The 15,612-nt window shown below is 41.0% G+C and overlaps 2 protein-coding genes across 4 annotated transcripts in view; both read right to left on the bottom strand.

The window, feature by feature from the left end:
* The window catches only part of LOC110982524 (uncharacterized), a 118,453-nt gene extending 117,183 nt beyond the window's left edge, over nucleotides 1-1,270 (bottom strand). The window contains exon 1 of the mRNA XM_022240989.2: nucleotides 1,131-1,270. The gene's annotated coding sequence lies outside the window, so the exon portion shown is untranslated. The remainder of the gene's footprint in view (nucleotides 1-1,130) is intronic.
* Nucleotides 1,271-1,299: 29 nt separating this feature from the next.
* Nucleotides 1,300-15,612, bottom strand: part of ddrgk1 (DDRGK domain containing 1) — a 64,923-nt gene continuing 50,610 nt past the window's right edge. For 2 of the 3 annotated variants that reach the window (XM_022240982.2, XM_022240984.2), the window contains exons 4-7: nucleotides 10,509-10,610; nucleotides 10,280-10,402; nucleotides 9,323-9,418; nucleotides 1,300-6,376 (exon numbers count right to left, since the gene is read on the bottom strand). In XM_022240982.2, coding sequence (XP_022096674.1) covers nucleotides 6,149-6,376; nucleotides 9,323-9,418; nucleotides 10,280-10,402; nucleotides 10,509-10,610 — 549 coding nt within the window. In that variant the 3' untranslated portion in view covers nucleotides 1,300-6,148. Of the gene's footprint in view, nucleotides 6,377-9,322; nucleotides 9,419-10,279; nucleotides 10,403-10,508; nucleotides 10,611-15,612 lie in introns of those variants that run through there. The other variant, XR_015427470.1, reaches the window with a different exon arrangement.

Below are 15,612 nucleotides of genomic sequence, written 5' to 3'. Positions count from 1 at the left end.
TCTGTGGTTTTTTCACAAACCTTCAGGGGCATACACTGAGTATACAGTGTTAAAAATACACGTCGGGCAGGGCAAAAAAACCCAAATTAAGTGTTCAGGCTTGTCTTCATCTTTACTTGTCCCATCCTCAAGTGTCTGAACAATTCTTTGTCTTTTCTAAAAAGATGGGGGAGCTAGTTAAACTAATGACCATTGATGTCATTTTTGGCATAACAATTCCTCCATTTGTGACCAAGTTAACCACAATGATAACAATGGAATGCCTGAGTCTCACTGCCATAATAACTCGTACGTCTGTTCAGATTTTCAGGTTTAGGCTGTTTGGCATTTCAACTACACTATTTCTGCAACTTGCACTAAGTTGAAGATTTTCTACCTTAGCCGTCAAATCTTTAACAATGCCAGCAAGAACATCTAATTTTGATTCCAGCGTCTGACTCGAATTGACAGTGTGCACATTGCTTGATTCAGATTCTTTTTGCTGTTTGTAGTACTGCAACAGCAGAGCAAGCTGCATTGAGTGACTCACGGAATATTTTCGGTTCTTTAGAAAAGACAAATGCCCGAATAGATGGAATTAAGCCATGTACGAACAATGATAATTGTTCTGACTCTTTTTAATCTGCTTACACAAATGCATTATGTCACAGGCATAATCGTCAAGAGATTCTGTGACAAGCTGTTTATTTGCTAGCAGTTTTGATTCCACACCCCAATGCCATGAATCGCCTTTAAAATGGATTTCAAGATAAGGTGAATTTTCTCAAAAGTATCTTTCACATTCACTTGTTGGAATAGATTCCAACAATACCGTTGTATGACCATCTATTACTTAGTGTCTGGAAAGCTAAAACTTTCTTGGAATCTGTATAATCTCGTAACACAGCAATTTCTTTAAACTTCTCCACGAAATAATCTAAATCTTCCTCTGCGGAGCCCCTGTATTTTAACAGTTGACAAATAATACTTGTCATCATATCTATTTTCTTATCCAAATCTCCCTCATTCATATAGAAATACCATATCATAATACAAAAATAAACACAAAAGAAATTCATATAGTCTACTGCCAGCCATGAAAATCATACAGTATTTATTGTCAGCGTCACTTATTTACAATTTTTACTTACCTAAATAAGGCAAGGGTAGCTGGTCCTTGTGTGTTGTCCGTCGGCAATGCCCTGTTTCATGCTTGTGAGAATGAGACCCAGATCTTCCACCGTTTGTTGTGTCATTTACATCAAGGTTCCAGGATCATGAGAAAGCAACACCAAAGAAGAAATTCGATGAAAACTGTACTCAGGTCTAAATCATTTATTAACTCCAGAACTCGCATTTTGAAGAACATAATACAGAAATGAATCGTACTAGGTGGGTGCTGTCGACGGTTCCCTCGGACCAACAACCTCGAGCGCAGCAACGAGGCTGAAATATAAAGACACTATTACGTAATCTAACTAACAAATGAAAAGGCAATTTCACCTATCTGGTGTATTCAAAATACATGAGGAATGTTTCACACCACTAGTAATACAGAAAAAAGGATAAAATGAGTGGCAATAAGCGAGAGAAACATCACTGTACTCCCGTCATGCCAGTGTGCATGTTTCTATATGCCTGCAACACAGACAGTCGGCAAAGTTGAACTGGGCTTAACTTTGCCAATCCGTCTGGGCTGGTTGGTATTATTGGCGATACTGCCATTTGTCATTTCCATATATCTGCAGTTGGCGTCTTGATTGCATTGCTCTCTACATTTCTTACGTGGACACGGAAAAACAGGCTTAATACTCAATGTGGTAGGGACAGCTCAGTACACATAATATACAATACAATGTCAATGACAGTCCAATTTTTCACAGAATGCAACATACATCGTATGGAGAACCAAAGAAGTTTGTCATCCTATTGCCAACCTATGAATTATCTAGTAGTGACGTGGTACATGTACAAGGTCACTACTTGATAACTCGTAGCAAGCATAGTGGACCTATCAACTCTGTGCCATTGCCAGCTACGAGTTACCTTGTAGATATTTTCTCTCCATAGAGTATTTAGAAATGAACATACAATGTACTACAACCATAGAGGAAGGACACCGAAGGAGTTTGAACTGCCTGGGCTGTAACATCTGGCCAATTACCACTCTCTGGCATGCCTGGTATGTCCATAGCCAGAGCGCAGTGAACGCTTGCTATGCACCGTCTGTTTAACAACCATGAAACCCCTTTGTACCCTATGATCGTCGCCGCATTTTGTCGATGGTAATCTGCGTCCTTAAGACTTTGTGTACCGAGGTATAGAAATTGAATATTTATGCCTTTGGTGGTGCTTGGTATGATCTCATAACATCAAATTTAATGCTTGCAGAGTTTCTTGCATTACGCTGTGTGCCCTAAATGCAGTTACTGCCCTTAATGAACTCTTTCTTCTGGGGTTATTTTGGGAATAAATAGGCCAGTTGTCTACAAGATTTTCTGTTTTGTTTGAATCATTTTTATCATGGCATTCGTACAAAAGCATATTTTATGAGATTTCACAATCACTCCTTGTGATGAAATAGCGCATTTTGTTGCTAATGAACTAAGCTTTCCAGTGGTAGTGAACACTTCGTGGGCCAGTCTTAGCCGAATTCATATCAAGTCTTTGAACATTGATGTATTGGACGAAGGAGAATAAAATTACTAACTTTGCATGGATAATGGAACAGTGTATCAAAATTTTAAAAAGTTTATTTACAATGGCAAAAGTAGGTCTGATATCAGGACTTTTTCTCGCTCTGGTTCCTGGTCACATCGATAATTTACATTTAATTGCAAGCAAAACACTACAAGTATTGCTAGGATATTAATGGCTGCGCTTGTCCAGCTAAGTTACAGGCAGTAATCAGGCATTTTTGGAATGTTTTCTTTTATTCGTCTGACTTGGTGGTGACCATCACTGAACACTTTGAAGTGCCTGAGTTCATGGACAAAGGACACAGAAGGAGTTTGAACTGCCTGGGCTATAACATCTGGCCAATTACCACTTTCTGGCATGCCTCGTATGTCCATAGCCAGAGTGCAGCACATGCTTGCTACGCACCACCTGTTTTTTAACTATAAGCCCTTTGTACCCAATGATCATCACCGCAATTTTTCGTTGGTAATCTGCATCCCTAAAACGTTGTGTACTAAAATATAGGGAGTTGAATATTCATGCCATGGTCGGTGCTTGATATGATCTGACAACAACATCAAATTTAGTGCTTGCGCAGTTGCTTTTATTAGGCTGTGTACCCGAAGTGTTCATGTGCAGTCATTGCCCTTATCAAATGTTTTCTTCTGGATTTCTTTTGGGATAAAAAAATAGCCCAGCTGTTTGTATGATTTTGAGTTTTATTTGAATCATTTTATGATGTAATTACCACAAAAAAGGTATTTTTAAGATCTCATGATCACTCTCTGTGATGAAATTGTGCATTTTGTTTTTCATGAACTTATTAACTTTCCTTTGGTGTTCAACATGTTGGCCAGTCTTAGCCAAACTCGTACAAGGACTTGGAAAACTGATGTTTTGGAGTGACAAAATAAAATTACAAACATACGCATAAATAATGGAAAGGGCATCAAAATCCTTTAAAAAAAAATTTCAAAACAGCAAAAGTAAATCTAATGTTAGATATTTTTTCTTTCTGTTTCCTGGTCACTGCAAGTTGTAGTTGATTCCAAATAAAACACCACCAATATTGTTGCGATATTACTGGCCCCACTTGTCTGGCTAAGCTACAGGCAGTAATCAGGCATTTTGGAATGTTTACTATTGTTTGTCTGACCGGGCGGCAATGATCATCGAGCACTTTCATGTGCCAGACTTGTAACTCCTGTGTCCTTCCTCCATGCTGAGTTGCAACTCCTGTGTCCTTCCTCGAAGCTTAAACATATAAACACCTAAAAAGTACTACAAATATGCATGTATGTGTACAATGCTTTGCAAATAGGAATGCCCTGTGAAATTATACGTGGCAGTCAATGTGTTAAGTCAGTTTTGAAAACAGGACAGTCTCCAGATCAATTTGACAAAGCTCACCATGTGAACGGTTTTGCAGATCATGCCACATTCAGTATGTGTCAAAACTGAAACTGTTTATCTAACAACATTGGATACTTGCAACCCAACATAAATCAAACCAGCTCCGTCTGACCGTTTGAAGATGAATGTAAATGCTACTTTACTTGTATTATCAGGAAATTTGCAATTTCACTCTGTCTGTACCTGTTTTACCTACAGCAAATAGCTTAGAACAGGCCATTCCCTGTATCTAAACTATTGCAGAAAATATTTTAACAAGCTGTAAATTGATCCAAATTATGCACTCACCTGGATTCCTTTTGATTCTGTCAATACTCCTACTTTTACATGTATTTCCAAAATTATTCATACCTCTTGCCAACTGTGGTGGTTTTCTATTTTCTTAAAGCATTTGAACTAGACTGGTGGAACTGTGGCTTTGCTTTATGACCTTTAGTTGGTATGTACAAACCTCCATTCAAATTGAAGTAGAAATATTGGGATTTTGATTTTTCAGGCCTGACCATAATTATTCATACCTGTTTCTGGCCTCAGAATTAAGGATATTGTTGGTGACATTGCAGTTGTCTACAATTCCACACTCATCTGTCCTGTTTTAGAAAATTCTTAGAACATTCCAGTTGCCACAGTACAGATCATAAAAAATACAAGCAGTTCCACACTGTAAAACCCTCCAGGGATATAGTCGAAGGTCATAGGCATGTGCCTCGTCTGGTAAGAAAAGTACTGCAGGAGGCCAACAACAATCCACAAATCACCACCAAGGCTATCCTGAAGAATCTGAGGGTTATGGGGCCAAACGATCGATCGAGACAAACAATCTAGAGGACTTTGCACAAGGACGACAACCAAGAAAGACTCCACTCCTCAAACCATGGTACACAAAAACTAAGCTATCCTTTGCAAAAACTCACCTGGAAAGAGATCTAAACTTTTGGTTGTCAATGTCAATGCTACGGTTAAGGTGGGATCAACGTCGAGCCATACGGATGTGATGGCTTTCGTTTGGTCAAAGAAATGTAAAGCATTCGACCCGAAAAACACAATCTCATCAGTCAAGGAAGGTGGAGGGAATATAATGTTTTGGGGAAGTTTCAGTCACTAGGCTGGGCAACTTTGTTGAAGTGGATGGCATGAAACTTGGGAAGTACATCAAGATCTTTGAGGAAAAAGTCAAACTGTCCGTGAAAAACTTGGGCCAGGATACCACTGGACATTCCAACAACAAAAGTACCCAAAACATATGGCCAAGTTAATTGAAGAAAAGTAAATGTTTTGGAGTGGCTAAGCCAAATTCCAAATCTGAAACCAATTGAGAATCTGTGGAAGTTACTCAAGACCCAAGTGATAGCAAGGAAACCTTCCAACCTCAAGAACCTTGAAACCTGCATGTACATGTATGCAGGAGAGAAGTGGGCCAAAATCCTTGTGGAGATGTGCAAGAACATGTTAGTATATACAAGAACCGGTTGGAGGCTGTGATTACAAAGCCTTCACTGTTGACAACTAAAAAAGGCTATAAGTAGTTCTGGACATGACAATTTTCAGTAAATACCTCAAATTAAATACCCCAAATACTGAATATCTTCAAATATCTCTTGCATTACTTCTACAGCCTTTTGTCGCCTTCTTATGTCACTTAATCAAGCATAAACTCATTCCTCAAATAAAACATTCATATTTCCTGAACTTGGCATAGGTATGAATAATTTTGGGCATAACTTTATGTTGCAGACTCACAGTCAGCCAAGGAAGATGATGAAAACAGGCTCATGTTTTAGAGATGTGTTGCTTTCATTGCACAATGGGAGTAAGCCAACTTGACAAGATTCACAACACACACACATTTAAGATTAACTTAACCTCGACTTGATATATCAGAGTGTCAAGAAAAAGATTGAAGTATTTGGTCACATCACTAACAATAATGTTAAAGCATGTAAACCATGTACAAAAACATCACAGGATGATTCTTCACTCCATGGAAGACTCCAAAAATGACAACAAAACAAAAATGCAAGAAGTAATAAAATAAATTTAGAATGTTCACTAATGTCTAATACAAATTTCACTAATTTCATTCTCTGTTTATTTCCCTGGTAGTAGAACTGACTGTTGTGTTTAGGGACACTAACATATTGCTGGCCTCAGCAAGGTCACTAATGGACACCCTTCCTCTCTGGTGCATAAACTTAGCAATGCCTTCTAATTCCCCTTGGGAGATGAAGATAAATTTACCCCGGTCATCAATAACTCCAGTAAGAAAACCCTGGTCTTGCAAATCTTGAACACGATGAATAGCCTCCTGAAATAAAGTGAAGTCGGTGGTCATTCATTTTGATTTTACATGTACATTTTGAAGAATTTTACAAGTACACCTTTAAAATATAGTAGATTGGGTATTACAATTACTCGAAACCTCTCAATGAAATATTCTGCCATAAACTCTCCCCCACCAAGAGTGGGACGAATCTACAACTGCATACCTACCAGATTACCAATACATATGCATTTTTCCCTAGTCCATTACTTCAATTCGCTAAATTCTTGATCACCAGTAGTGCGCCCTCAATCACTCGACTCCCACGAAGGTGGCCACCATGTCCTCTTTTTTAACGCGCAAAGTGCGCCGAGGATGCGAGGGAAGGAGGGAGGGAGATTGGTAATTTGGTAGGTATGCAGTAGTAGACTCGTCCCACTCTAGGTGGGGGAAGAGTCTACTGCCTGCAACCTACGCAACTTAATAGCGGAAACCACCCACCTGGCAATAGTGTCTCTGAAGGCTGCACAGTGAGGCTTAGTAGATGTATTGAGTAAATGAGTTACTTGCCCCCGGATGTCCTTAGTCCATTGGAGGTACCATTTGAGTGTCCAGAAATGACACCAGAGTTTATCAGAGGTAGATGAGGCTAACAACCAGATGGATGGGACGAAGATGTCTGGTGGTTGAAATGTGGGTGTTTGGTTCTTGGTAAGAAAGCCAATCTCTGGAATTAGACGGACCCCAAGAGGCTCCCATTGAATATGCCATCAGCAATGGACAGCGCTTTAATTTTGCAGCCTCGACGAGCAGTGACGGCGGCTAGAAGAAGGGGAGGTTGTCCTGCCAGTTCGAAGGGAAGCTAGCCAAAAGTCGAAGGACATCCCCCAGATTCCAAGAAGGGACGAGTCGATGGGTTTGGGGACATTTGATATACATGCTTCGAAGAAGATGATGGATCACAGAGTTGTTAGAGATAGAGGCATCCATCGGGAAACCCACCGTGCATAGCCACTAGAGTCAAATGGTAGTTCCTGATTGTTGAACCAAGGAGGCCAGACCAGAGCAGATACAAGAAGAACTCTGATACAAGGGAAAGAGTTGCTTCGGTCGGATTTGCAGAATGTTGTCTAAACCAGGAGTAGAAATGTTGAATGCGGCTGTCACAGATCTTTCTTGTTGACAGCCGTCTACTTTTGGCAGCCAGGGCAGTAGCACCTAGAGAAAGCCCTGCCTGCTGGAATGATTGTCAGACAATATCCAACATGTTAGGTGTAGGGTGAAGAGGATCAAGATGGAGATGGCGAGAGCCGGGTTTGGAAAAACACGTCATGGCGCTGTGGCAGCAACAGGGGAGTGTTGACCAACAGCCTCATGATGCAAGGAAACCACGGTTGCCTTGGCCAGTATGGAGCGATGAGAAGAATTTGGCAATGTTCTTTCTCTATCTTCGAAAGGACCCTTGGGATCAGCGAATCGGGGGGAAAGGCAAAGGCTAGGAGACCTTCCCATGAGATGTGCAGAGCGTCAGTCGCAAATTAAGTGCAAAATGTTGGGAGTTGAGCATTCAAATGAAGCACAATGTTTCTTCTTTGGTGCTTAGAAGAATGATGCGAGGAAGACAAAACCACAGATGGTTTGTGTTTCTTCCCCAAGGAATTCCCTGAATCAGACCGTTGGCCAGAAGGAGGCTCGGGCTGCGTGTCCGCAGGAAGCAGGTCAGAAATAGCCGGAGGCCAAAAACCCTGACGGAGAAGCAAGCCTAAAGGTTTGGGGGGGGGCTCTGCGGCAGGAGGAGTAGGCGAGGCTACCAAAGAATCCGACCCAGTTGCCGTAACTGAAGGCAAACCCTGGGCGGGCTGAAAATGGGACGAACCCACTGATTTCTTGGTCACCAAACCGCAACAAGAAGCCATCATTGAGGGTAGGTGAGAGGGAAATTCCCCAAAAGGCAAGAAAGTAAACCTTGCTCAGCCGCAGCAAGTGTATGCACACAACAAACAGTCAATGTAGGGGTATACCAACCGCTACACAGACTACATGACGTGTAATATGGAGTAGGCAGAGTCACGCCAAAACACTGTGACTGTCAAAAGGAATGATCTGGACAAGAGTGCACAGAATAAGCAAAGTAGTGCTATACTGGCCCAGTATTAGTACTTCAGGCAGTGGGCGGGATTAAACATGTTCCAGAATAAAAGTGGACGTGTAGAATGAGTGGGCAAAGAAGTACACAAGCCTGTAGGTAAGCAGAGCAGAGCAGTGGCTGGCTGGGACAACCAACCAATGCCACGACCACTCACAGAACCCTGCAGTATGGTGCTGCCAGACCAGACGGCAAGCCAAAGCGAGTTGCCTGTGCCATCTAAGTAAAGGGGCGTAGATGGGCTGGTAGGTTGCTAGGTGCTGGAAGACAGCCTGCAGGGAACATCTAAGCACTTAGAATGCCCAAGTGCTGTTACCAGACTGGATGGTAAGCGAAGCCGTGCCAGAATAAATAGACAAATGAATTCAATTTTATTCTAAATTAAGAAATATATACAAGAAACAAACAGCACCACTGAGGCAAAGTCTGGAAAGGAGGTTAACAAAAAAAAACAGTCTGCCACCTTGGGCAAGACTGAAAGGAATGGCACAAATATGAACAAATGTAGGGAAAAAAGAATCGTTCCATCCTTATTCACAAGGAGTCGAGTGAGTGGGGGCGCACTACTGGTGATCAACAATTTAGCGCATGGAAGTAATGGACTAGGGAATAATACACGTGTATTGGTAATCTGTGTAGATTGCAGGCAGTAGACTACTGTTTTTAATGAACTGCATTTATGGTGGACTGTCATTTAAAGTAAGAATTAAAGAACAACAATCCTGCGAACAATCTTCTCAGGTACTATGTGAACTTTGCTCCATGTACGCATACCCTGATTATTAATAATATTCAGAGACAACAAATGTTTATTATGACAGAAACTTGGAGCCCTATACATGTACCTGTGTCTTCATGTTGAACTCTGCCCCAAGATCCTCCAAAAGTACAACTTTGTTTTCTGTGATGTAATTGATGAACTCTTGTAGTAGATTTTGCGACTGCATCACAACATGAAACAAAGGAAAAGAAGCAAAGGAAGGGAAAAAGGAAGGTAACAAAGAAAAGGAACGAGAGGCCATCTGTATGTTTGCCAACAGAACAGAGGGGTATCTTAAAAATGTACTTTTGCATTGGTCAAGTGGTTAAGAAGCTTACAAGCTTCTCCTGCTTACTAGTGCAGACCTTTCAACCACTCAACCACCAAGCTTGCCGGGGTCGGCTGGCCGGTCCGACTCAGGTGAAGCAGCGGGTACTGCAAACTATTTTCAACACGTATTTTTGCATTGGGGAGAAGTTAATTTATATAACCGGTTCTGCCCTAACCCAATGTATATATTAATAATCACTGTATGTTCAGTGCTTGTCTGAGAGCTTGTGAAAAAAGTCACAAGCTTACTCGGGTGGGACTCGAACCCATGACCTCCTGCTTACTGGTGCAAATGTCTTAACCGCTCGACCACCGAGCTTGCCCGGGTCGGTAGGCCGGTCTGAGTCAGGTGAAGCAGCAGGTACTGCAAACTATTTTCAACATGTATTTTTGCATTGGGGAGATGTTAATTTATGTAACAGGTTTTTGCCCTAATCCAACATATATATTGAAAAACACTGTATGCTGGCAATTCAAGCGAGTCAACAGATCAATTTGCTTTTTTTTAAAGAAAAGTGAATTTCAATTTTCCACAATTTGTGTTAACCCATCTGCCATTTAAAAAAAAAATCTAAAATAAAACATCAAAAACTTTGAATGGCTCCTAAATTGTTTTAGGGAAATTAGTTGAAGACAATGCAACTAGGTAAAAACTAATACCCCTCAAGCATGATGCCTCAGACAAAATAAATGTACCACATATGAGACTCACCTCTGACTCTGTAAGTATTTCACCAAACCCTTCCTCATGGACCTCAAAACCTTTCTTGAGTAAAAGATATGCTTCCTCCTCTTGCCTTTCTAGCTCTTCCTTCATCTTTGCAGCTTCTTCATCCTAGTTTTTGACAAAATATTTAAATTTGTAAAACCTTCATTTTTGAAAAATACATAATGGCAGAAAAACATATCTACAGATACGATATACATGTAAGTGGTATTACTCTGAGCCTTTGTTCTTGCTTTTCTTTTTCAGCTTCCTGTTGGCGCTGCACATCAATGATCTCTTGTTGACGCTTTCTGTCTTCTCTCTCTGCCAATTCTTGCTGAAAAGGGGAAAAAAACCCTGTTCAAATTAACTGAAAAAAGAGCATGTTCTAAATTATCATTAAGTAAGTGATCTTTAACCACTATATAATTACGTGTAAGCATACAATCCAAGCACCCATATACTGGCACTGTAGTTATGGAGAACAACTCATTTGTCGAACGAAAGATATATTATGAGAACAAATCCAGTTTGAAGACAGACAAATTGTCCCAAAACATGGCGCCAGCTTGGGCATACATGTAGGTTTGCACATACAGTACTCATTGCTCATTGCTGCGCTCCACCACCGCAGCAATGAGCCACACAGCACCACTGCACTCTAATCTGGCCCCTATTGAAAAGAGGTCAGCAGCGCACTGTGCCAAATTCGTGAACAAAAAAAGTTACATAACACCGCACAATCTGGGCTCTTTTTACAAGGCTGCAGGTCTGGCTGAAATACTCAGGTGTCAATAGATCTTGTCTGTCAGACTAGAGTGGTTGCCACACAGTTATTTGTGTGGGTGTAAACATCCATTAATTGAAATGATAAATTTTGAAGAATTTTGACAGCTGAAAATCTTGATGAAGTCTTAATTATGTGCACTGCATTTTTCAAACCACCTGGCAGCAAGTGGTTAAAGCACTGACTCAAGTACATGTATGCTTGTTGCCTTAAGTTGGCATCCTGAATATTTGTATGCTTGAAGTTGCTTACAATTAAATGGATTGTGCTGTTTCCTAGAGGTACATGTAAGTGCAGATATTGAATAATGGTCAAAAGGTCCAATCCTTTGAAGAGTTCACAGTTCCACGATTTTATTACCAGAAGATGCAATGATCTGAGTGTCTATAATAGTTAAAACATATAAGGTTTGATAGACCATAGAACTGGTTTTGGATGCACATTACATGCAGCAATAATGAGTAGGAACATTAAAGTGGTCTTTCGGTACTTTTAGTTTTGTAAACATTTACATTTTATTGATGCCATCAATTTCTTTTAATTCCTCATGTATAATGGGTTCTCACAGATGTTCAATATGTTAAGAATAGTAACTTCGTGTGGAGCAAAGATGAGAATAATTGCTTCAATAATCAAGTTATCAAGCCATTTGTGTGAATGTGCATTGTACATGTACATGTATCACTGTACACAATGTATGTATGTATGTATACTGTAGCATACATCATTTAGCAGGTGTATGACTTTGGTATACGCGAACACAGCACGCCAAATTTTTCAACCTGTCACCAAAGTGTGCTCGAATGCTGCATGATGTCAGTGGTGCATGTTTTGAGGAATACCGTTGTGTCAAAAACTAATAACATTAGAAGTAGGTTCATATCTATTATCAGTTTTCAGCAAGAAGTCACGGTTGATTTTATGAGGATATTTGAAGATTTAATATGAATATAAATTTACATATATATGTACTGTAATTTGACACCTTGTGATATCATCATGATGTGATTTTTTATGGTAAATTTTTGATGTTTAAGGCTTTACACTGTGTAACTTTGAAGAAGTTTCAGGATTGCCAAATGGCCCAAAAGGGCTTTCAAAAAATGGTCAATTTTCCTCTATAACACTTCCCTTTCTAGATATATGCAAGGTCTAAACCCAATTGGACATTTGCTTGAGAAGATCTAGTGCTTTTAAGTTTGCACTTTTAATGTCACGTCACATGACACCTAATGTTGTTATTATGATGATTTTGCTCTTTGACCGTCCTGTTGGGCTTAATCCTGAATTCTACAGGATTGATAACAGTGCCAAGGTCTAGCTGTTGAAAAACGTGTACAAAACCTATCCAGTTTGTAAGTGATGGGTATGGAGGAAAACCGCACGTGAAACATAGCACTGCACTAAAAATAGACTAAAGAGGGCGCCGCTGATACGCAAGCCATCAAGATTCGCCACAGCTGCAGAGTTCGATTCTGAGCGGTAGCTTTGAATTTTGAGTTTGAAGACAGCAGCCGCTTTTGAAAAGTTCAAATTGCCAAAACAGCTTACAATCTTCCCACTCTGGTGGTTAAAGTGCTTGAGTACACATCTACACTTTTATCGCTTTTCCGCTGCACATTCCGAAGTCTTCCAAGCTCATCATGGGAAAGAGAAAGATCATGACCCACACTGATAAGCAAGAAATCATCAAGGGAATTGATGGTGGAGCCTCGCAAGCAGCTATCGCTTGAGAATATGCAATTGGCTGCTCAACGGTCAATGAAATCGACAAGTTGCAGGAGGACAAGTTCGAGGAACTTCTGGGAACCCAGATTCACACCCCAGTTGGCATGATGCGGAAGAGGATGCAGAAAGCAGACAGTCGGGCAGTAGAGAATGCTGGTTTCACTTGGTTTAAGGCGCAGCGCAGTAAAAGAGCCATGGTTTTGGAGCCCATCCTTGATGAGAAAGCTGTCTATTTTGACACATGCATCAATGGTGAAGACAGCGCATTTGCAGCTTCAATTGGCTGGTTGAAGAGATTTCAAGAAAGGCACGGGATACGTGAACTTACCGTGCCAGGAGAGTGCCTGTCCACACAAAGTGAAGGCTCCATGTCCGAGTCTCGAAACTCATACCATCGCTACCTGGATGAACAAGAACTGTTGCCAGAGCAGCGCTCCAATGCTGACGAGACTGGCTTGTTTCCATAGTGGTGACAGCAACGCACCAGACCACAAGCAGGTGAAGGACCGGGTGGCACTACTCTGCTGCACCAATGAAACTGGTGACCACAAGCTGAAAATTACGATGGTGGGTGAGGCTAGAAACCCACAATGTTTTCATCACATCTCTCACAAGATCTTGCCCCTAGTCTACAAGAGCCAAGCAAATGCATGGGTGGACTCAGAACTGTTCAAGGACTGGTTCTTCCAAGAGTTTGTCCCACAAGTTAAACAATTTCTGACAGAAGAACCTGCCTCATAAGGCAGTTCTACTGCTTGACAACTGCTCTGGACACATGCCCAAGAACCCCCTTGTGAGCCGCTGTGGGGGTATTCAATGCACATTCCTTTCTCCAAACACAACATCGAAGATGCAACTGATGGACTGCGGTGTGATGCAGGCCATGAAGAAAGTCTATCGGAAACATCTTCTGTGCCGGGTATTAGACGACGATAATGAGGACACGAACTTGTACTTCAGTTTTGAAGTCTGTCACTCTCAAGGACGTATGCTACATGATGGCGGAAGCATGGAAAGCAGTCAAGCAAAAATCCATTCAAGACGCCCGGAAGAAGACGCTCGGCACTCCAGTTCAAGGCAACAATCCGGCAGAAGAAGATGATGATGATCCTCCCCTAGCAGAGCTTGTTCGGCAACTTGGAAACCAACGGAACTTAGAAGGGATGGGCGAACCGGCAGTTATTGCTGCATGGGAAGCCCTCAATGACAATTTGCCAATGGATGCCAAGACGGAATGGAGTGACGACGAGATCGTGCAGGCTGTGACAGGAGGGCCCGTTCCAGAGGCAGATCGGATCATGACGTCTCCAGTAGATGTTTTGCAGAGTAATATCTTACCAGAGACTAACACTGTTCAAAGACAGTTCATTTATCATGTTTATATCACCAATTTTGAATTATATGCCATTGTCGGTTTCGACAGGAAGCAAGGGTCACGTGACTTTGTGCACATGAGACGAAACAAAGAACTTAATTTTACTACAACGTAACCGCAAGCACCAAGTCGCTGAAGTCACAGTTGATTTTATATGGATTTTTAAAGATTAAAACTCTACAATTACATAATAAATCACATGATGACGTCACAATGAAATTATGCTTCAAGGAACAATAGGGTCTTTCTTTGAGGCAATTTAGATGAAGAATCAAACCTTCAAAGGGACTAAAGTGATGGGGAGAAAAACTGTGTACAAAAGAAAAAGGATTTTCCGGGAAGAACAGTAACAAGAATGAAAAAAAAAAATCTTGACAAAATGAATGCCTTTTTCACAAAATGAAAAAAGTCAACTAGACGACTGTTGTGTTTGTCGGTGGATAAATACTGAGCTGTTTATGGGGAACTTTTTCAGTTCGATGACAAAGAAGTTACAATGGGCAGGAATCAAACTGCAGTAAGTCTGCATTTCAACATTGAATATCTGGGCCATGCACCGACTTCCTTAATCACATGTTGGGCAGCGAGCCGAGATGCATGTGACAATGCTTCGATTACAAGCGATCTGTAGTGGATGAATGCAGTAGATGGAACATCGGCAACATCCCAGAAACGTTGTGGCTCCATATATACATACGTTACCTGTACAAAGCATACGGCTCTTACCGTTATGGCTCTTACCCCTAGGGGTAGCGTTGCGGCATTAGCAGTGTATGATAATTTTTTTTATTATCGGCACACAGTGCTAATGAACAATACAACCAAAACTCTTTACTCTACTTTCGTGAGTAACTTTAAACTGTAACTGTCAGGATTGAATAATAAGCAATTTTTAATTAATTAAAACTCTTTCATTATAACTTCCGGTCAGATGACATCATCAGCCCAATTTTATGCACAAATGTTGCAGGCATAAAAGTCACTGTATTTCCTAACAATTTTCAAGCAATTAAGGCAAATTCTGCCACAGACATCTATCTTTTTTAAAGTTTTCAAACCTTTCGCCGGAGGCCGCTGAAGTGTTGCATTACGTCACTGGGGCACGTTTTCCGGAATGCTACCATGTCGGAGACTAACATCATTTGAAAAAGATTCATATCTATAATCAATTTTAAATAATAAAGCACTTCCACTTTGGACCTGTTTCGACTGGAAGGGTTGAGCCATTTTACGTACATGAGAAGAAACGAGACGGATGTTGTGTTTGTAGACATACACTGAGCTGTTTCGGGAAACACTTATGGTTTGAAAGGAACAGGTGGGAATCGAACAGCTGTTGTTAAGTCCGCAGTGCAAAATTTCTATGCGACCATTACCCTCCTTGCTACAATAGATTGTGACAGTACATGCTCACAAGCTTCCCCCACCGTGTGTTTGGCATTTTGCCAG

This window comes from Acanthaster planci, linkage group LG13, assembly GCF_054643075.1.
Source record: "Acanthaster planci isolate LZ-2023a linkage group LG13, COTS_SCS, whole genome shotgun sequence".
Classification (NCBI taxonomy): Eukaryota; Metazoa; Echinodermata; class Asteroidea; order Valvatida; family Acanthasteridae; genus Acanthaster; species Acanthaster planci.
The sequence above is the reverse complement of the archived record's forward strand: the minus strand, read 5'-3'. Positions and strand labels throughout refer to the sequence as shown.